At 36.5% G+C, this 22,889-nt stretch overlaps 1 protein-coding gene across 4 annotated transcripts; it reads left to right on the top strand.

The window, feature by feature from the left end:
* The first annotated feature begins 2,928 nt into the window (after positions 1–2,928).
* On the top strand, positions 2,929–22,523 carry LOC126044063 (neuronal acetylcholine receptor subunit alpha-5). Of its 4 annotated transcripts, none has more exons than XM_049813269.1 (6): positions 2,929–3,146; positions 12,928–13,079; positions 13,960–14,004; positions 15,426–15,535; positions 16,518–17,349; positions 19,483–22,523. In XM_049813269.1, exons 1-6 carry the CDS (start codon positions 3,029–3,031, stop codon positions 19,642–19,644), a joined length of 1,419 nt encoding a protein of 472 aa, XP_049669226.1. In that variant the 5' UTR covers positions 2,929–3,028; the 3' UTR covers positions 19,645–22,523. The 4 variants fall into 4 exon arrangements, with proteins under 4 accessions (XP_049669226.1, XP_049669228.1, XP_049669227.1 ...); XM_049813271.1 differs by lacking the exon at positions 19,483–22,523 and having other exon boundaries at positions 16,518–16,811; positions 17,191–17,291; XM_049813270.1 differs by lacking the exon at positions 2,929–3,146 and adding an exon at positions 3,596–3,638.
* The last annotated feature ends 366 nt before the right edge of the window (positions 22,524–22,889 follow it).

Raw genomic sequence — 22,889 nt, 5'->3', positions numbered from 1 at the left:
AAATATATTCATGATTACAAGGTGTTCAGATTAATGGTTTTAGAGGCCACAGAACTGTATGTGATACATAGGTAACATAGCTAAGTGTGTACATGACATCTAAGTCCATGAAGTTAATGCACTTGGGTACGTCATACATTAGAGAAATTATGTACCTTCAGACTAGATGAGATTCTAGGACTTACTTAAATGTCTTTCATTTTCTTTAAAGAATATTTGCCATTACACTTTTTCTGTAGTAAAAGTTGTCCTCATTTTCAAATTTTAATTGCAGTTATTTCTATTACAATATGAAAACCTGCTAAAATAACCTGATCTGAGAGCACTCTTCACTGGTTATATAGCTCTTGGCTTTAATCTGGAGAAAATTCAGCTTCACAAAAATATTTTTAGAGTATTTCTGATTTTACAAAGATAACTGAGCAGCTTGGTATTTTAATCTGTGATTAAGTTGGCATTTGGCTTTCCAATTAAAGTACTCTTCAGTGCACAGTAAAAGCTGCCATCAGCCAATTTACTGGAGATTCTCAGAACATACTTTAGTGGGGACCTTCAGATGTCAACTCCTGCTGAGAAGGACCCTTTGAAAGATAGCAGACATTACTCAGGTAATTGTTTAGGCTTTCACTTAATGATAAATATTAAACTTAACATGCTGCTGTTAGTATTAACATTTTGCTCCAAGTTCAAAGCAGCAGGAAAAACCGGCTTCTTATTTATAACTACTGTTTTCTAAACCAGTATTATTATACAACGTAATTAATGTGTGCCAGATGATGCTACATAAAATATTTAGCAAAATGTTGGGCATGTAACCGAGACAGTTTAATCCTTTTATATCTTACAGCATCTGTTTTGCCTAGCTAGGACCCAGCTGCAAACAAATTCATAGTTATGTAATAAAACCAGTTTGCTATGTTCTGCACATCCGAATGGCAACTACATTTAACACTGTTAACTAGACATGATGGCTCCAAAATGCATTTACTGCAATGCACATATGCTGTTAACAGAAATTACGTGATAACCTTAATGTTAGGAACACCAGGTGCAATGCAGTGGTGGACCAGTTGTCATCAAAAACTACAGATTTTAAATTTATAGTAGAAACATTGCCCAGTAATTTTTGGAGCATTCAGAAAACATTAGAACTCCAGTGTATCATGAAAGAATAAAATTGGGGGGGGTTGTGCCATGCTTTGGGCTAAAATAAATTTTAATTTACTCTAAAATCTTGGGTTGACTACTGCATACACACTGAGCATTTCAAAATAAGAGTCACACGCTGCATCCTTTAACACATATTTCGATTGTGGAGGACATGCAGTATACAAATGGATTCTCAATATATAAAATGACCATATTTACTGCAGAGCATTCAAATCAATACAACATGTCACTAGAAGTGTGCTGGAAGAAACTACTGTGTAAGCAGCCTTTTTTCGGATGGCTTGTACTGACTGCATTATGTCTTGCACAGACATGCACATCCTAAATATGGCTGTAGGATAAGATGATACAGAAAAACACGAGTTTAAAAATTAAGAAAGGGATTGAAATGCTTAAGTACTCTGCTTTGGTCATCAAAAGATTCATGATTTACAAAGAGATGCCCTGTTTTTCTATAAAATAAACACTTGGTATGAAAGAATTTTCATAATTGACAACATGCTTAGTGAAGTTACTACTTTGGGTAATGCTTGTTTTAGGAAGGTACACAGTTTCTAAAATTATCTGAGTTGAAAAAAGTCCATTTTTCTGAGGAATCTGGTATCTAGCACTTTTCAGGTAGCAGCTGATTAACACTGTGTAAAGCCATTTAGCCCTTCTTTCCAAATCTTTTCTCTCTGTAAAAATCTTAAACAGTACCTTAAACGTAAAAGATGCATTAATGCCAGCTGCTTCTATTTTCTGTGGCAATGTGTATACTGTACATTTCCATTAGGATGATTTAGGAAAAATCATTAATTATATTTCACAGTTGGTGCATTTAAAGTTGTCTTTTGTAACTTTTTATTTATCTAATACAGAAAAAAAAGTGTTGGTGTTTTTTTTTTGTGTGCAGAGTATTCATGACCTATGTTATATATCTATAATATACATAAAGATGGAAACATCCTAGGTCTTTTTAGCTTGCATCAGCTTGCTTATTGTTGATTAAAAGTTCCAAAACATTCTGATTTAGAAATGTAAAAAACCCCCAACCCTACTGAGTGTTTCATATGCAATGGAAGTTAAAAATTAGTTTAGTATCTTCCTTTTCACTAAAATTCACTCAAACTTAAATACCCTCCCCAAAACACGGTTTAAAAGAAACAAATGTCGACCCAGGTGGATGTACCATGGTTATTTAACGTTTCCGTTGCTGCTGCCGCGTCTCAGCGAGGCACGGCAGGTCGCTCGAGAGGCAGAAGCAGTGACCCCAGCTCACCACCTACCTAGTCAGCACCTGCGCCTCTGAAGGAACCTTTTCTTTAACTGTGGAAGCGACGGGACGGCGCCCGAGGGGTGCCTTTGGGTACAGTGCTCTGTGGGATGGCTACAGCTTTCCCTCCGAAGTACCTGCTAGTTACAGCTCCTTTCCGTAGCACCTGCTTCCCTCACAGGGAACTTCTCCTGACAGACCGCGGGGGAGGCGGTGGCCGTCACCCGCCCGAGGCAGGGCCGCTGAGGGACGCAGCCGGCGGTCAGCTAGCTGTACGATTGTCCGGCCAGCCCCACACGGTGTCGGGCCACGAGTCGGTACCTCCGGGACTGGCTGCCGGGAAAAACGACCCGCGGACGACGCCTTGCCGAGGCCGCTGTTGAGGGTCGTCGCGCCGCCGCTATCCGGCCCCGGCCCCGGCCCCCCCTCCCCCCGCCCACCGCAGCACGCCAACCGCTCTAACGGTTCCCGCCGCGCGCGCTCTTCTCCCGCCCCTCGCGCCCCCTCATGGCTTCCCGGCGGGGCGTGGCCAGCGCCGGCCGGCAGGAGCGGCGCCCCGTCCTCGCCGCGGGATTCTGAGGCGGCGGGGACCGTGCCCCAGCCATGGCCGAGCTCGGAGCCCGCCTGCGCCGCGGCCGCCCCCTGCTCCTCTTCACCTGCCTCTTCGCGCCCTTTCTCGGCCAGTCCGGAGCCGGCCCCGCCGCCCGCGCCCCTTACGCGGGTAAGGCGTCTCGGAGCGGCCCCGTGTGGGTGAGGGTCTGCCGCTCGGGAAGGGGCGGGTGGCAGGCAGGCGCTTCGGCGGGAAGCTGGGAGGGTGGTGGAGGCGGGGACGGACGGACACACACGGTCAGCTGGGAGTTATGAGCCCCCTTGAACCCCGGCTTTCGTGTAAACTTGTCGTTGTGCGGGGCGAACTGGCCGCCGGGGGTCGGGGGAGGTTGTGCCGGAGCCCAGGGGTCCGCCGCTGCCTCCCCTGGGTGTTCCGGTGCTCCGTCGTGCAGCCCGGCTCCGGCGGGCAGGAGGAGAGCGCGTTTCGTGTGGAAAAATGAGGCGGGTTTTTGCGTGTGGAGTGGGGGGGGGAGAGGCTGCCGGGGCTGAGGCGGCCACGCATCACGCTTCGTTTTCCACGCCATCCACTTTTGCCAAGGGGAGGCTAAAATAAGGCTGATTTCAGGGTGAAGCGGGGTTGTGGCGGTCGCTGAGGAGTACTGAGGTAGGGATGGCAGGACTTCTGCTAGTTTTTAAAAGAAATGAACGTGACTTACAGAGACCGTGGTCAAACGGGCTCGCCAGAGCTGCCCCTCTCACAGAAGAGGGGAAAAATGCCTTTGCCAAACTACGGCTTTTCAGGTGCACATCAGTCTTGACTACCACACGTTTCACTACGCAGTTGTTACGCTTTTTGAATGAACATACAACGCTTTGAACATTTGAAGTGTCGTAGCTTTCAATTTTTCCTCTGCTCGCTGATTCAGACGAGGTACAATTGTAGATTTGTGGTGCGTGCTCTTTGCATGTGCAGCTGATATGGAGGTAAATTTACAGAATATGTTTTTATAACTGCAATATCGCATATGGATCAGGCTGCATGTAAAAATGCCCCTCTCAAGAATTTATAACAAAATTCTTTTTAGTTTGGTCATGCATTGTTTCTTTGGCTTCAAAAGAGTCAGTCGTAATTCAATCAGGATGTAACTTTCAGAGTCGAAGGATGTAAAATAGCATGTGAAGCTGAAGTGTTTGTAAAATTACAGAAAGATTAAAGGAGCAGAACCAATGCTCTTTCAAATAATTATTTAGAAGTAGTTATTTCAAAACATGGCTTTTGTATAATTTATGGGTACATTGCTAAGAGTTTTGCAGAACATCTTGAAGTTATAACAGCAATATTTACAAGCAGAAAGGAAATTAATGAAAAATGACCTTTTGATATCAGCTCAAAATTGAAAAAAATGATTGTAAGTACGGTTTAAGGAAAGTAAATTGTATTGAGGTCTCGGTTTTAATTCAACATACAAAAACTCAGTCTGTTATTGCTAAATGTGATTTAAAAGATTATTCTTGGCCTCTATTTGGAAAAGTAGTGTTTTTCATCATGACAGAAGATATTACTATGTGAAATTATTATGTTATATTATATAACTGTATGGAATTACCTGCAGTCACGTTAAGCCAAATTTTGCCTTTTGGCACAAGCCAACAGTTTGACCTCATTACGAACTAATCGTATATAATGAGGATGAAATTTTCTTTTCACAATTTGTTTGCTCTAAAATAAAATTAAATTTGCTGTTAAGAAGATGAAAAACATTATAGCTCCCTATTACTAAAATATAGGGCAAACAGAAATAATGACCTAAATCAGAGTATCATGTACGTACAGTTAAAATTACTTTAGAGGCATTGCTTTGCATGTGGTACAGAAATCATTTTAATGAGTAGAAGTGATTTATGGATGTGACTTTGTTTTTATCATACTTTAAGAGTGCTTGTAAATGAATTTGGTGTTTCCTTTAGTTAGTTGTCCGGAGGTGAACTAACCCTTTATCCTGGATAACTGATTTGACAAGACAAAATATGTGCTGATTTAAAATACAACGAAATTATAAGTTTTGTTTGTTGCTCTGAATCTTAGACTAACAGGTGAGACTCAAATGCACAAACTGAATTGAGATTAACAACCACCTATAGCATTGCTGTGCCAAGCTGCAGACCTGTGATAGTGTTTCCTTGGGAGTTCATACACCCAAACATTTTCCACTCAGTTTAACAGATTGGAAGCTGCAGACCTTCCTGATTGTATGGGTTTCTTGTGATTTTTCTCTTAAAATATTTTGTGCTTTCTTTAGAGGTTCTTAGGAAGAAAAACATGAGCGTTGATCTGTGGAGAAATATCTGTGCTGATTTGTAGAAGGAACTGTGGAAGGAAGTACTTGTATAGCTTCCCACTTTTCAGAATGGTAAAACCTGATTTTTGTATGATAGTATATGTTCTGAAATCTACTCTGCATCTGATTTTGAGCAGAGTATCTGATTCCTAAAAAGAGTATCTGATTTCTATGAGCCATAGGATTGTATGTTCCAGTGTATCTAAGACTGGAATTGAGCTGCATGAGCAAAATGCTGCTGTGGCAGAAGGTAACACCAGTGCGCAACTTCTGCAGCACCTACGGCTGCGCTGGCAACTTGTGAGAAGTCCGAGGCCTGTGTCTTATTTGCATAAAAGTCTTATTTCCATAAATTGTGGATTTGTGTTTACTTCCATGATGCATACCTTCTAAATCTATACGAATAAATGGTTCTACTTTTAAGATCCTACATACTTGTTCTTCCTTTTACTCCTTGCACTATCTATACTTGTATACACGGTTTTTGCTGCTTGCATTCAGCATTCCTTAGTGCTTTCTTAACAGTTGATCTTCAGTCCTTACTGACAGTTAGTGAAAATGATGCAATGGTTAAAAGGGGTGTAAAGAGAGTGGACAAAATCCTGGATCTGTTACAGAAGAAGTCCCCCGGGCTTCAGAGTGACCAGAATTTTTACCCTGAGGCAGCCTGACATGAGGCAGCCTTTTCATCTGCCCTAGCTGCTAGGCAGTGAGAAGGATCACAGTTCTGTCTGCTGAAAGCTGAGAGGAGAATAGTAGTGTCAATGAAAAAATGAGGAAATGCTGTGCCATGCGACAGATCTGTATTGTTAGTGTTGTAGGTGGCTGTTAATCAGGAGACTACTGCTGGCAATAGCTTCACTATAGAGTTCAGGAAGCTCTTTAGCATATTGTGTGTATTTACGATAGAATCCATAACACAGGTATTCAGGAAGGAATGGTTTGTGCTCCAGTTAGCTCTTAATCTGAAGACTGACTATCAACCCCTAGTTGATCGTATCTGTTTCTTGATTAGTTACAAACTACATGGCAGTATATTATGCTGTTATTAATCAAACTTGTAAATGCGTTCATTAATATGGGCCATAATTATCCCTTGATGCTAAGCTGTTGGGGGATAGCTTAATTCTACTTTTCAATTATCAAGCTGGAAACTTTAATCTTTTAAATTGGAGTTGAATGTCAGAAACCTCTTTCCTGATTTCTATGTGCAGCTCTTGTACCTCTATTCATATTGGTAGGTGCTAAGCAATATTGCAGTTCAAAATCCTTGATAGTTTCATGTCCACAATATGTCATTTTATTTTGCTACTGGTTGGCAGAAGATTGATGTGCTAGGTGAGAGAGAAGACAGAAATCGTCCGAATAACTTGAAAGTCCCAAAGTAAACAAAAAACCATAAAAGTTCCTGCAGCAGCTAGCAGCTGCCAGGCATGCATTAATACACAGTGATAGAAATACAAGGCTGTCACTTTTATACTCTTCAACCTTTGAAATCGCAAGACAGCCTCTGAACAAAAGAAAGCAGAACAAATTCGCAAAAAAACTGCCAACAATAAATCATCAAGAATAACCACCTTTTCTGTGCTCATAGTAGTGGTGGGCTTTGGCTTTATTTTTTGAACAGGGGAGAAAAAGATACTTGTAGGAAGTACAGAATGTAACAGCTGGCTTTTCTGACTTTTGCTCCTTAAATTGAGTAGAGTTAGTAATCCTGCTTTGACTTACAGACATTCTAGTAAAGGTCATTTTGATTTTTCTAAATACTTACTGTTAACTAAATGCTTGACTGTTAGTGATTGGATTCTTGGCAATTGCTAAAGCATAGAAGGAAAAGTAAGCAAAAAAGTTGAAAACAGTACAGAAAGTATGACTTAACGATCCTTTTAAAGGGGGGGGAATCGGTACAGAAATAAAACTTCTATTTTATACTTCACTTAATATATTGCATATCTTTTCTGCTTAATGAAGTAGTGGTGGGAGATTCTTTAAAATGTAAAGGGAGGCTTAGACAGAGATCTGTGTAGTTAATATTGAACATGATCTTGTTCTACATTTTCCTGTCTGCTGCAATGTAAATATGACTTGCAGTTAGAATTTTCACCAGCTACCAAAATATTGTGATGTGACTAGATCTGTTTGGGGAAAAACTGTAAACTTAAAGGAGGAAAAGCACTGATGCTCACTGTAGAATAAGTTAGTTAGTAGGAAAGATGGCAAACTTTTTTTTTTGTCTCAGAATGATCACTGAACAATTTATAGTCAAACAGTTACCATTGTGCTTCTAGACTTCAAGTGCTTATATTTTACATGATTTGTGACAAAGTATCACTTAAAAAAATCATATTATCATCTTAATAAATATACTAGTGTACTGAAGGCAGGTGTACTGTATGTATTCATTCACCTTCCTGGTTTATAGGCAAACTATTAGCTGTATTGTAATTTGTAGTAGTTAGATCTGTGGATAACAGTCTATATGTTATGATAACACGCAGTTAAAGAATCTAATGTTAACTACAAAGTATGTGTATTTTGCCATGTTTATTGTCCTTGGTAGTGTTCTTTTTCATTATAGTGTTATATGATTATAAATCTGCATTAGTAATACATGTTGCTTCTGAATCTACATCTTAACATTAAGCTTCTAAAAAGTGACCCTTTCCCTTCTCCCGTGGATCTCTTTTGAAAATGCACCAAGTAGCAATCCAAAGAAAACCTGAAATCATTAACACTCAATTATATAAATTAGAAAATGCTTTGCACTACACTGTTTAAAGTACAAGGACCAGTGTTATACCTGCAGTCCCAATGTGGTTCTTAGGCACTTTATCTAAGGAAGTGCAGAGGAATATAGAGTTCAGAGAAAGTTTATTCTTTGCGGAAAGGTGGACTGTGATGTTATCTTATTTAAAAACAAACCAAAATTTATGAACAGATATGAGGTATAGCTGTAACACTAATTGTTTCCCTGATAATTCTTATAAGAATAATGATGCTGCTAAATCATATTAAGATGCTAAGAAATTTCATCCTATAGTGGTACAGTAAGAAACAGTGTAAAAAGACAGATTTTTATGAAAGAATAACACTTTTGTAATTTATCTGAAGCATTTTAAAGGCTTGCCATTAGCAGCGCCAGTGAAATTTTGACTTGAGAATGTTAACAAAATGAATAGGCCTGTCCATGTTTTGTCATGCTATTCATGCATCCAAGACTCATGTAATGCTTCCTCTTCTTTTCTAAATAGCTCTTCCAAAGTGCTTTTATTGAAGTTTGTTAAATGTTTAGGGAGGAAATGGCAGAACTGAATTTTTAAATACAGTTTTGTCCAAGGTCAAGTCATTTTGTCAAAAGTGTGCTCCAACTATTTCAAAGTTTAAAAAAATTGAATCATTAGTCTGCTTTGTGTATAAATGTTCATCTCCTTTTTGCAGAGTTCAAATTTTGACCATCCAGCATTTTCTCATGTGATTTAGGGTTTTTTGTTGAACTTGAAATCAAGATGGAGTGAGCAGAGAGGAGTTTCAGGTATAAATTATAAAATAGACATTGTCTTTGGGATTTATCACTGAACAATAAAGAGAGCAGACTTTCATTTAGACTGCAGAAGTTACCTGACCTCAACAAAAATAAAGCCACACAAATACAGGCATGCTTAGAATTGCCCTTCAAAGGCTACAAATCCTCTAAGATTTTTTTAGTACATTGTGCTAGTAGCAGGGGTGACTGCTTCTGTAATCCTTTGAGATTTGTACTCTGGGTTGTTTGGTTGCTAATCTTGCTAGTCATAGGTTTTAACCTCTTTCTCTTTTTCTTCAACCAGCATAGCCAGTCTGCTGCCTTAAGCCACTCCCTGTATTTTACCTCTTTTCCGCTCCTCTGTACTTTTTTTCTACTTGCCACCAGTTTGTCACGTTTTTTTAATTGGTGGTAATACCAGTAAGTAACTAAGAATTACAACCCTTATCATAATTTTAAAAGCATATAGACACAAGGACAAAAGAGATTAAACATATGCAGTCTGTGTAACAAGTGAGCTGAGTGGTTCTATTAAATATGGGAAGGCAGGTGTGTTTATTTATTTTATTTTTGCTGACTCTTAAGATACTGGTAGTATCTCCAGCCTCCTCATGGACCTCCCCTTTGTATAAGCTGCCTTTTATAGAACAGTATGCCCCAGCTTATTAATAAACACAATAAACTAGAAATATGAAAAAGTGTGGATATTTCTGTGATAGAAAAAAAGAAGAAAAAAATCAGTTGAACTATATTGTTAGTAAAATATGGTCATATTAATAAATCAGTGAGTATACTGTAGGTCTGAGCATAAACATTTGAAAAAAATTCTGTAAGTATATAAAAATAGTTAAGGAACATGTCTCCATTTAGCATAGCAGAGAAGATACTGTGTTTTAAGAGAAGCTTAATCTGGAAACGGCATGTACCCTGAAGATGCTGTATCGCTGTACAGGAGGTCATCTTACAGGAACACAGAAATGGTGAAGGTGCAACTTTGCCTCTGCATTGCTTCAAGGTCAATTAATGGAGAGAGAATACCCAGCTATACATAGTTGTTCTCAAATTGTACAAAAAAATCAGTTGAGAATTGTAACTGTAAAAGGGAAATGTAATTAATGCTAATACAAAAATCAAGCATTTTTGAAACATTAGGCTGAAATATACACAAAACCATTCATAATTCAGGAAATAGGGGTATAGAAATAGAGAAATTAAGTTGTGTCTTCAGGAAGCATTCTTTTGGATGTCTGTAAGAAGGAGGACTTGGCGAATCTGTGTATAGTTACAAATAGGAAAAATTCTTTGGCTAATGAGGATACACTTGAACCTCAGGTATCAATAAAAATAAATATATTTTAACCTAATAGCTGTGAAGCTAACCTGTGTGTGTAACATTCTGTTGCTGGATCCTTTTTGGCAGCAATTCTTATGTCCTGTGTGTTTTCCTGTATCCACCTGAGGTATGCTCAGTGGTACAACACAAGTTGCCCATCAGTTCTTTGCTATTACACAACCCACCGTCAACAATCTTGAACTGGAAAGATGTTAAATTGTAGAGCATGTACAAATACTACACCTCAAAGAACAGTGGGTTTGTGAATGAAGGAAATACATTATGAACAGATAGATTTGTATTTTGAAACAGAAGGGTGAACTGTATTAAAACCCAAACGCTGACTTGGCCTGCAACAAGAACCATTCAGCAGCATGTTAGTGTATGGTAACATCTGGAGGGAAGAGGAGTCCTGCTGCTCCCGCTTTACCACTCCTATTCCTTAAACTACATTCTGCTTTTGCTCCTACTATAAAATTTCAGAGAAAATGAAATTAGTATTCATAATAATAGTTCTACTGGACTGCCATAAACCTGCAGTGCAGGAGGCAGGGAATTCTCTTGTGGTTCGGGCGTTTTGTCTGAAGGATCTGTATGTAAATGCAGCCTTTTGTAGTGCAGTAGAAAGCTGCTGTCACAGAAGCACTTTGATGAATGGGAGGGAAGTTAAAAACTTACGTTACCTTTGTTGTCTAAGCTGCAGTGGTTGCAGTTACATAGAACTAGTTTAAGTCCATCTAAATTAATGGCTTAAATGGTGTTAGCCAAGTCTCTGCAACAAATGCAAGCCATCAAAGTGTTGACCAGATTTTGAGGTAGATTTTGCAAGTTGTGTTGAAATGAGAACTAATACACTATGCAGGTATGATGCTACCTGACATAACTGACAATTTAGTAATCCCAGTCAATTCTAAGATTTGAGTCCTCTTCAATGTCTAATAATTTCTGATTTACCAAATGTTGATGGTAATGAGCTTCAAATAGAAATTGTTTATATTGCCTTTAATTTATGCTTTTGTTTCCTTTACCTTCTTTGATGAGAAAGGTTAAATACCATTAGTGTTTTTTCTGCATGCATCATTCACTACTTTATCTGCATCTGTTATGTTCACTAAATTCACCTCCTCTCCAAACAAAATAATGTTAATCTTTTAAATCTCTCCTTGTATGGATGACTCTCTGGTTTTAATCTGTTTATGACATTCTCTGCTGCTTTTCTGTTTCTGATCTATCTTTTTTTAGATGCATGCTGTTAGTGAGCACATCATTTCTAGAGAGGTCATGCCATACATTTATGTAATGGTATAATATTTTAAATCTGCATTAAAGAGATGATTGTGAATATCTTTCTTTGGTTTATTCTGTCCCTTAAACTGACTATAATAATTGTTAGGTCTTTTTTTTGGCAGTAGTTTCAGTCAGTTTAAATCTCATCAGTGAGTAGTAAAAATCTTCGTTTAGAGCATACCTTCGTGTCTTGGGGTGGTTGCTCTGACTTCTCTCTGGGAATTGGAGACCCTTTTGGAGCCATTCCCTTCAAGGTGATGTGTGTAGCTTGTGCTGCTTCCTGAAGTGATGGCCTTCTTCAGGTCTTTCACACTGCCTTTGAAAGCTGTTCTTTCTCAAGTTACTTGGCTAGATACTGAGCTTGCCTTTTTCCTCCCCTTTCTCCGTATCTTCCCCAAGTTTGTGCTTCTCTTGTTATTTAGGGTATATAATTTATTTGCATGGGTTCTCATAATGGAGAAACGTTGAAGTTTGGGTTTTTTGGGTAGCAGAGTTTCTACTGATACTCTTCAGTGAGACCATGTTGGTAAAAAAACCCCCATTTTTTGTGGATTCCCAAAGATAAAGGACAGCAGTTGCTTGATGAGGTGCTTTAGGACAACTTGAGGTGCTTTAGGACAACTTACATATCTCTTTTAAGGTCTGGGCTACTGCCTGCAGTTTCTGCATCTATAATACTTTTTTTTTCCCCATGTATTCCATTGTCTCAGGAGACAGAAGACAACATTTAGTTTCTACTTCTTTGTAAGCTATACAAAGGTTTTTGGCTGTTCCAGGACATCAGTCAGTCTCCAGGGATTTAAATGACTCCTTGAGAACTATTAAAAATAAGTAACTGAATGTATACTATTACTTCACCAGAAAAGTGCCTTCCAGTCAATATAACATTAGAATAGGTAGAGGATAGACTAGTAAATAGATTGGCACATGTGTTTAAGATACAAAACAGTGTGGGGGAAAAAGTGCTCTACAGGTACTGCAAAGTTTATACATCATAGATGTGACCAAACATTAGAAGAAATAATGTATAAAACATGAAGAGACTGATGTTTCAAACTGGAGCGCATACTGGAGACCTGTATGGTGTGTATGTAGGTTTTTTAAAAGTACCACCTTGTTCTAGAATGATAGAACTTCAGTCCCTCATAGATAAGCTTTCAGTTTTAGAGGAGTTCTGTAATTGCATGGCACTAGCTAAATTATATAAGTGCTTTTTGCCTTTATATTACTAAAATTATCTTAATGTTCTTGAGTCATAGATTTTAAAGTATGATAGTGGTATGGAGATGCTAATAGAATGAGGTGATTTTATAAAATTCTTCTTCTAAGACCTTGGCTGTGCTTCCAGAGAAAAGGGGATAAGATGAGAAATTTAAGTCTGCATAAGCATAGCTGTAGATCTTTGGACACAGGAATGCAGATGTGCACTGTTCATTTAAATCAATGTTAATAATATTTTTTTTTTACATAGGTGTATCTGAACCTTCTTTTATTGCTAAAAGTGAAGATCGTTTGTTTAAACATTTATTTGAAGACTATCAAAGATGGGTTCGTCCAGTGGAACGCTTGAATGACACTATAAAAATAAAGTTTGGCCTTGCGATCTCTCAGCTAGTAGATGTGGTATGTATAGTAAATAAATTTGTTTACCTTTTTCCCCTAATTCTTAAAATTCTGGAACCTCATGTCATATGAAACAATTGTGCATATTTTAGCTTAAACACAATAGATTAAACCTCTGAAATTATTATCAGCGTAATAAAAAACCGCATTGTATATGGAGGCATGAAGGAGTGATTGCAAAGAGGTTGAGAAGACAAATGGCTCTTAATTTTAGTGGTGTTTTCAGGAAAAAAAAAAGTGAGTGAAATTCTTATGCCTCAGGAATTGTGTTTTAATTTATTTATTCAATGGGAAAACCGCATATTTTTAAACTTTATCAATGCAATTTGTGTAAAATTCAGAAACACTTGCAATACAGCTCTTTTTCCCCCCTTAAGCAGCAAAAATCCTCTAAGTGTTGGTATATGTCACTTCCATAGTAATGAAGATTATCTTTTGGCGTTACCTGTGATGTAAAAGAGATCAACCAGAGGCTGTGTTTGTTTTTTTTTTTTTCCCCCCTGATACTTACTCACTTTAGAATGTTCTTTTCAAATTGAATTCACTGTTTATAGATATAAGAGGAGTTTTTCTTCCACATGTTGGCTGTTCCCTTATGTTTCCATAGAAAAACAGTAAGATGGCATAACACAGTCAAATAAAGAAGTGGAAGGGAGGAAAGAGACACAGAAGGGGAGCAACATCACTTTAACAGTTAAATAGTCAAAGGTCATAATTGTGTCTTTAAGAAGTTCTCATATAAACATACTTATCAGTGACTGGAATGCTTTTAGAAGTGTGTTTTGTATTTTAAATTATAAACCTCTGTGAACTAAAGCAGCTAAATACTATAAATGTACTGTGCAGAGTTTTTTTAATAAAATATGTTTTATTTTTATAGGATGAGAAAAATCAATTGATGACAACAAATGTCTGGTTGAAACAGGTATGTGTAAAATATTGATGAAAAATTCTGAAGCTTCATAACTGCAAGTCAAAAATTGGAAGAAACTTTTCTAATTAATTGTATGTTTAAAAAAACTTAGTTGTTGGATGAATTTTTATTTTATGTGGTATCTTTAAAAAAATGTCCCTGGAAATGCTTTAAAGGGTTAATTGTTATCAAACTCTTAAAAACCAAAAACAAACAAAAAGGTAAATTTATAAAATTTACCTAATTAAAAGAAAACTGATATGGCATTGCATGGCCATTTAATATACCAAGGTGCATGTATCCAACCATAAAAGTTACTGCTTCAGCACATAAGTTTTCTTTCAAAAACTATATTAAGAAAAGTACGGGTTTGTGTAGTCTTTTGTATAATAGTTTTAACATCTTTCTCTTGTGGAATATTTGAGAATATCAGATAAACATCACTGAAGAATTTCAGTTTCAAAGTTGTATATGCTTGCTATAAAGAGCTACTTTTTCCTCTTGCGAGTATTTGTTTAGGGGCAGGAAAAAGCCTCAATAATCAAAGTCCAGTGCTAAACCTAATGGCCACTATTAACTTGGGAAATGCTGCTCACAAATCATTCTTGATTTAACTTAGAAGAATGTTTGCAGACCCTGATTATACTTACTAGCTTGCTAAATTTTTTTTTTTGGGGGGGGGGCTACTTCGTTTTCTTTCCTGTTGCTTCCCATTGCCGCCTTTCCCAGTAACTGTAATTTCAGGCAAAGCTTTTCCTTTCAGGAAAACTTTGAGACTACTCAGCAAGTATGAGATGGCAATATGTCAATGATAACACTTTGTGCCCTCTTAATAGTTTCTGCACAACTTTTTGCAGTTGAACAAGTTCAAATAAAATAAGAACTGATCTGAATATCCATTTAAAATTCTGTGTGATGGTGGATTCTTAGAAACTTGAATTTTTCCTCTTGAGCTTTTAGTTCAAGTATAAAATTACCAAAGTCCTACTATGCTTTTAATGGTGCTATTTTTAGTGTTGCTGGTAGAAATACGAACAACTATCTTGTGAGAGTTGCAGCATGGCTTGTTCTTTGTGATGAAAATGTTTAAATTGCTTCTGATCAGCTTCCAAAGTAATTGATATTCATTCAGAACAAGCTTTTTTTCAAATTTAATTGTCTACACGTTATAATAGCTCTTACTTATGTATGCACGCTCTGAAAAAGGATTTTAATATCTTAAGTTCTGTACAGAAATACTGTCAAGTGGGTCTTAGAAAACTAATACTGGATGAAGTGAATAGATGTCTGTTCAGCAAATTCACTGTTGTATGCAAATATTAGAAGCAAGTTTGAATTTTTTTTAATTGCCTTTTTATCTGTTTTCATCCAGTCTTGCCCTGCTTAAATCAACTTCACAATAATAATGATTTTTACATCTCACATATCCACAGGAATGGATAGATGTAAAATTAAGGTGGAATCCTGAAGACTATGCTGGAATAACATCTATTCGTGTCCCTTCAGATTCTATTTGGATTCCAGACATCGTGTTGTATGACAAGTAAGATTTTAATCTTTTCATGTAAAATAAATTTACTCTCTAACTTTACCATCCAAGTTGCTTCTAGGAGGCTCATTGGATAGATATGCGTGTACATTTAGTGGAGCTAAGAATGTGTGGAATAATTTGCCTGTGAATGCAAATGGATTTTGTTGCCATGTTAAATGCTTAAATGTTTTGCTTTGCTTCTGTATGGAATTTCTAGTCTCTTTGAAAAGTTTATTTCCACTTCTTAGTGTAAAGTCTTTTAAATTAGAAAACAATGTCTTGCGCAGTGCTGGGTACAAACTAACAGTGTAGAGTGATGGGAGGGAAGCAAATAATTCATACGGTTGTAAGTCATATTCAGCATGGATTTAAAATGATATACACTCAACTGTAAGGGGTTTTTTTTCTTGTTTTTTGGGGGTTGTTTTTTTGAGAAGTAACAGAACTCAGAAGCAATAACTTTTGAATTAACCTTTCTGCTCAACTCAGGTACATATACAAGGCTTTTACATTTCCTGACTTGTTGAGTCAGGAAAAAAGGCTGTTGCAGTGATTGTAAATTCAAGTTTGCAGGTGGCACACAAGTGTTGTTTTACCTGCTGTGTGACTTTTTTTCTTCAATAATTATGATTTGGCCAAATTGAAAAGTATTTATGCTGTATTACCAATAGAAAACCCAGAGTTTGGTCGTGCAGTTAAAGGTCAGGATTTTTACAATCCTTTCATAAGTCATTGGGACCACAGAAAGTTGCACAGATCTTTTCATGACTTGAAAATATTATTCACTCTTCCAAAGCTGTGTATCTGTGGCAGATTCAGATTTAAAAAAAAAAAAGTTGACTATGAACACAATATAAAATTTTGGCTATGAAGGGAGAGAAGGGATAAACAGCTGAAATGACAATAACAAAACGTATTTTCTTATTTAAAAACACACACCCACACCCTCCACACCCCCATTGTAATTGCATGCATATATCTCTCTCTCTTTCAGTGCAGATGGTCGTTTTGAGGGAACATCTACAAAAACTGTAGTTAAATATGATGGCACCATTGCTTGGACTCCACCAGCAAACTACAAAAGTTCTTGTACTATTGATGTAACCTTCTTCCCCTTTGACCTCCAAAATTGCTCTATGAAATTTGGTTCCTGGACTTACGATGGCTCACAGGTTGATATAATTCTTGAAGATTATGATGTTGACAAAAGAGACTTTTTTGACAATGGAGAATGGGAAATAGTGGCTGCAACAGGGAGCAAAGGAAATAGGACTGATGGATGCTGCTGGTATCCTTTTGTTACATATTCATTTATAATTAGACGTTTGCCACTTTTTTACACATTGTTTCTCATTATTCCTTGTATTGGGCTTTCGTTTCTAACTGTCCTTGTCTTCTATCTTCCTTCAAATGAAGGTGAAAAAATTTCACTTTGCACTTCAGTACTGGTATCTTTGACTGTTTTTCTTCTTGTTATTGAAGAGATTATTCCATCATCTTCTAAAGTTATCCCACTTATAGGAGAGTACTTGGTGTTTACTATGATATTTGTGACATTGTCCATTGTGATAACTGTCTTTGCTATCAATATTCATCATCGCTCTTCGTCTACACACAATGCTATGGCACCTTGGGTTCGCAAGATATTTCTTCACAAACTTCCCAAGCTACTTTGCATGAGAAGTCATGTAGATAGATACTTTGCTCAGAAGGAGGAAACAGGAAATATGAATGGATCTGAATCATCCAGGAATACCTTGGAAGCAGCTCTAGATTCTATCCGATATATTACAAGACATGTTATGAAGGAGAATGAAGTTCGCGAGGTGGGTGTATTAGCCATACTACACTGATTTTGTAAAACTGGAAATTAGAAAACCATGTAAAGGTTTACTGTGCAGTTTCATATTAAATATGTGCTATGGGATTTCCAGTTTTTGTGCTTCATTGGAAGCTGTGTAATTATTTCCACTGGAAAAATGTACAAGTATGGTACAATACTGAGAACTCCTATAGGTATTGGGCTGATATAATACAGTCCTTGGGTTCTTTAAAGTCTTTTGTTTTCTTCTAGAAGTAAGTTCATCTTGTTAATTACAGATTCTCAGAGATACTTGTCTGTTACAAGAGCATGTTCCATAACTGTTCCTTACAGTGCTGCTGGATGTTATTTTTATGATGAGAGAAGCAGGTATTTTTCATTTTAATGTTGTACCTGAAGGCTATCTGAAAAATGTGTTTGCCTTACATTCTCAGAATAAATACTGTTAAGCCTTATTTTGCAGCTTTCAATTCCAAATAAAAACAATTTTTAATGCCCTAACTTACATTAGTTTAAATACAAGCTATAGCCATATGTTGGTCATTTTGTGCTGAGGTCAAACATGGGGTAGATGACTTCTTGAGTGTTCTCTTCTAGCCTTATTATTTTTTTGTCTCTAAGTTATACCAAAAGATGTGAAAGGCTTTTTTTCAATCTGTACATTTGCACTTGGAACTATCCTTGGTGGACGTTTACACCATTTGGGTTAGAGCATTATGAATCTGTTTTCTTTCCTTACTTTTTAAACTAGCTCGATTGGAACATCAGAGACTTAAATGATATTTTCAGGCTAGTGTAGAAATGTAGAAGTTTGTTGTGTGGTCTCACAATACTACTGTCTGTTTCCGATGGCTGAGATACTTTCAATTTATACATAAATGACTGTCTTCAAAAGTTGCTGTTTGCTGAGAGCGTGTTCTCACATGCTAGCCTAGGAGTAAGCTAACTCCTCTAATGTACCTTCTCAGGACTCAGTTCTGACATGATCACAAGGGATCCAGCCTAGATTTTGAATAAACATATCCACTGTACTGTTAAAACAGTATCTAATACCTCTGCATGTATAAACAACATAAAAGAATAGTTTGCTATTAAATACATAATTTCCTGTAAATTAAGGATTGATTTTCTTTCTCTACTGAACTTACTGTATTTGACTGTGAGTGACAAGAGAGGTGGTAAGTATTTTGTTTTTCAGATGTGATGTTGTTGTGACTCTCAATCTCGGAAATTAATATACAGCTAACCGGGGATTCACTTGTATTTTATTACTTAGGCTCCAGAGAATGGAAGCTTTAATTACAGAAGTTGTTAAAAAAAATTACACAGCTAGTACTGTTGTAGCCTTACCTCTTAGGAAGCAGTAGGCTTGGGAAATGTGGATAGCTCCAGTTCAAATCAAAGACAATTATTTGGCAGGGCTTTAATTTGCTTGTGCAATTATATCTGCTATACTTGGAAAACTGTGTATAGATATGAATAATCCTATCAAAAAGGAAAATAGTCTTGAAACTACTGTGTGTATTCTCCCTAGTATATAATTCTGTGCAGCAGTAAGTTCACAGCTTTCAGATCTTGTATGTAACACAACAGCTGCTGTCTACTGTTAATTTTTGTTTTTTTTATTGTGGTTTGGGTTTTGGTGTTTTTTTTGTTGGTGTTTTTTTGTTTTGTTTTGGGGGTTTTTTTGTTTGTTTGTGGGGTTTTTTTGTTGTTTTTTTTTTCGTTTGTTTGTTTGTTTGTTTTGGGTTTTTTTACAACTTTTGCTTCTAGCTCCTGCCCGGGAATTCCACTTTATGGTGACGCCGTGGCATGAAACCTAAATACTACAATGCATTAGAAAATTGTTTACCAATTCCACTTCTCTGTAGTTGAGGCTGTTCGGTGCTTGTCAGGGTCACTTTCTGCATTAAAATCTAGTATTGGTCTATATAAATTACCAATCTTCATAGATGGAAGTTTGTTCCTGTTCTAGCTCACAGTGTAATTATAAAAAGTTATTAAAGGGGGTTACCAAATGGACCTGATTAGAAAAAAAAAAGTGTACTGTAAAGTGATTAAGAATTGCAGGGTTTGGTACTGAATTCTTACCTGTTCTTGCTCGTAATGACCAACTGTTATGCTCTTTGTTTTTTAGGTTGTTGAAGACTGGAAATTTATTGCTCAGGTGCTTGATCGAATGTTCTTATGGACTTTTCTTCTGGTTTCAATAATTGGATCACTTGTGTTATTTATTCCTGTTATTCATAAATGGGCAAGTATAATAGTACCTATGCATATAGGCAGTACAAATGCATAAAGTATTTTTGGATCTGTCTCCTGCTAATACATCTCTAAAAAGTTTTGCAGTAGCTCTATTTCCATGCATGTTCTTTTTAGGCATGTTTCTGATAGAGTAAAAAAAAAACCAAACAAACCCAGAAAATTATGTTTATGTTAAAGCATGGCATCCCTAGGACACATAGAAGTTAATTTGCTTATTGCCAGTCTACTAAGTTACTTGTAAATCAGGTCAGAATTGAAAGGACCTTGTCAAGCACTTGCATATATGATATGTCAAAAAAGCATACACTGACACCTACTGTGAAATAGAAGGATTTAAAATTTTTTAGTGATGATCACTGTAGTCCAATTATTAAATTACTATATAAATTGTTATATTGAGTATTAAATATTTGCAGATATTTACACAATGGAGTTGCTAGTTTTAATTTACTATAGTATGCAAAGGAGGATTTTTATCAGCTCTCTTGAATGTGTTGCAAAAGTATAAAGTTTCTACAGAGAAAATTAAAATAATAATAAAAATGCCAGTTAAACTTACATATATATTCAACATATAAGTAAAAATAGTGATTTAGCTATGTTCTGCCTTTATAAATTTTCAGTGGAATTTGCTGCTGAATTTAAAACCTCGTTAATTTTATCATACTAACATGAACATTTAATACAGTAATTCTTAAAATGCGTACAGGATACGTTGGTATCTCTGTATCAGCTGTGGAAAGGAAGGCAAAGGCAATTAAATGAGTTCCCAAGTTTCTAATGAACCAGAACATTCAGATTTCTTTATTCTTGATGAAGAATTTGATACAGTATGTTAGTTGCAAACATGTCAATCATTTCCTGCTTTTGTGTGTTTCTGTATTAAGTTTTTAAGCACAGGTAGAAGGAGTTTGGGCAGTGCCCTTCTGAAGGAAATGGGTTGAAAATTATTATGCTGTATAACCAAATACAGATGATTAAGTTTTCACGCATTTGTTAAACCTAACTTAGAAATCTATCTTTAATAGGTTCTCTCACTTATAGAACCATACGTAACTCTAAGCAGCAACCACTTGCAGCTTTCCATATGTTCTTATTCCTGAGAGTGTTGGAAACTAACTTGCAACTTTTTAATTATTCCATTAAAATATATTCTCTAAATACTGATTTTAAACTCCTTACATTCATTCCATTGCCACCTTTCTTAAAAGCTTTATTTCTGGAAGACACTCTAAAATAGATGGGGTTTTTCCTACATCAGAGTTTTATCAGTGTACGTCATAATATAGTTGCATTCTGCAGGGCTAATACAGTAATGCTAAGCTAGAGCAAGTTTTGGGAAGTGTTTATTTGCTGAAATTACTACATTAATAATAACATGTTTAGGTGCAAAGTTTAATGTAAATTGTGGTATCTTTGATAATGCAAGCTTTATGGTGGTTATGAATTTGGAAAATGGATACATATTGCACAACCCAACCCACCCCCCCGCCACGGGATCTCCTTCAGAATAGCACTGTTTGGCACTGTACTAGTTATAATACTGATTGCTTATGTCATAACTTATATATAATTGAATATTTATTTCAATTGTTTTTACCTGTAGGACATTTTTGGTTTTGTGTAGATTTTGAAGGTTCACAGGCAGGGAAATGATGCCAGGCAACACTATTTTTTTTTTTTTTTTTTTTTTTTTTAAATACCAATTTATAAATAATTCTGATTGTAAAGGGAGTCATTCTTCCTCTTCAGTTACACAATTAGGTCTGGCATTGGATATCCATATTTCCTCTATTCCTGTCATAATTAATTTTAATGGTGAATTTGCAAAGATGATCTGATTTAATTCGCTAATATAATAATTTTAACTTCCTTAGTATTACTAAGATTAAACGATGCATCAGTTACTTTGTGTGGAAGTTGCAGAAATACTTTAGATATCTTATTTTCTCTTCAAATGCAAAATTTCTTTCTGTAGTCCTCCTTGGGTTTGAATTACTGAAGTTTATTCTTACCTGAACAGAAAAGCAAAGTAAAACTATAGATTAGCCACATATATTATTTTTTTAACTCCCCACCTTGTCTCTTTCCCCTTGTTAAATGATGTATGTAGACTGCCCAATTATATCATAAAGTGATTGGCAGCATATTGGTCAACAGAGTCCCAGTCTTTATACTGGTAACTCACAATTTTTGGAAAGGCATGAATTTCTTTAAGTCACTTCTACAATCTGGTCATGATAAATACAGGTAAGATAGCTGACACTAGAATCCTTGGGGGGTCTTCAGTTTACAGGTGTGTCTGAAACAAAATAATTTTTGTAGACTCAGAAGCATGGACCTTTATGTAACTTGTTTTTGAATGTGTTGAACTCTAGCTAATGCTACCTTATATAGGTTTTTGTCACTCGGTCAAAATAAATGAGGAAAAAAAAAAAGCACAGTTTTCAACAGCTTGATTCTCTTTATTTTCGTAAATGTTACATTACTTGATACACTGTATTTCCAAAAAGTTTCCAGTTTGGTACAGAGAGAACAGTTCATATTTTTACAAAATATTTTCTCATTACAGTATTTTGTTGCATTCTTCATTCATGCTCTTAAATTATCTGCAGTTACTGATTAAAAAAAAACAACAAGTATGCCTAAGAAGTAATTTTAGCATACTTTACAGGACTATTTTGTATCTACCTGCCTTCCCTTGTCATAAAACACTTTGCTATAGCAGGATGCTTCTGTATCCAAACCATCCTATCCAAGTATTTTGATCCTTTGCATAACCTACAGCCTGCGTCTTAGTGTGCATTTTACTTGTACGGTCTTAAACATTATTAGGTTTGAATAGCTTGTTTTTTCTGACAGTCTTCTCATACATTGAAATACAGGGATGCACAGACTTTACATTATGGCTGCTTTATTTACCATCATCTATTATTTACCTATTTGTTTTCCTTTTGTAATAAACCTGCCCGTGGTCCTTTCCTCCCACTGTTTGAGTCAGTTTATACACCAGGTGGCAATGTCTGCATTGTAGCAATTTGGTATGTATGCATCTTAAACCATTTCGTCCTCATGAGGGCATTCGTTGAACTCGGTATGAACTTATTCTCAGAAGATCCTGTCATGGTCTGAAGAGACTTGAGACTTGGCACTAGGCTCGTGGAGACAAATGTAGTAGCCCAAAGTATTCAACCTGTCTTGACTTTCTGAATATTCATGTAATTTTCAGGTTTTTTATCAACCCCTTCTTAAACCATTCCTATAAACTTTAACGTACTA

This window comes from Accipiter gentilis, chromosome 10 (genome assembly GCF_929443795.1).
Source record: "Accipiter gentilis chromosome 10, bAccGen1.1, whole genome shotgun sequence".
Taxonomy (NCBI): domain Eukaryota; kingdom Metazoa; phylum Chordata; class Aves; order Accipitriformes; family Accipitridae; genus Astur; species Astur gentilis.
Note: the sequence above shows the minus strand (reverse complement) of the source record. Positions and strands in the feature narration are given on the sequence as shown.

Excerpts from the sequence above, each read along its gene's own strand:
- LOC126044063 (XM_049813269.1), top strand. The coding sequence starts at position 3,029 with ATGGCCGAGCTCGGAGCCCGCCTGCGCCGCGGCCGCCCCCTGCTCCTC. Across the intron at positions 15,536-16,517 it reads GACATCGTGTTGTATGACAA|TGCAGATGGTCGTTTTGAGG; the intron begins GTAAGATTTTAA and ends TCTCTCTTTCAG. Across the intron at positions 17,350-19,482 it reads AGGAGAATGAAGTTCGCGAG|GTTGTTGAAGACTGGAAATT; the intron begins GTGGGTGTATTA and ends TTTGTTTTTTAG.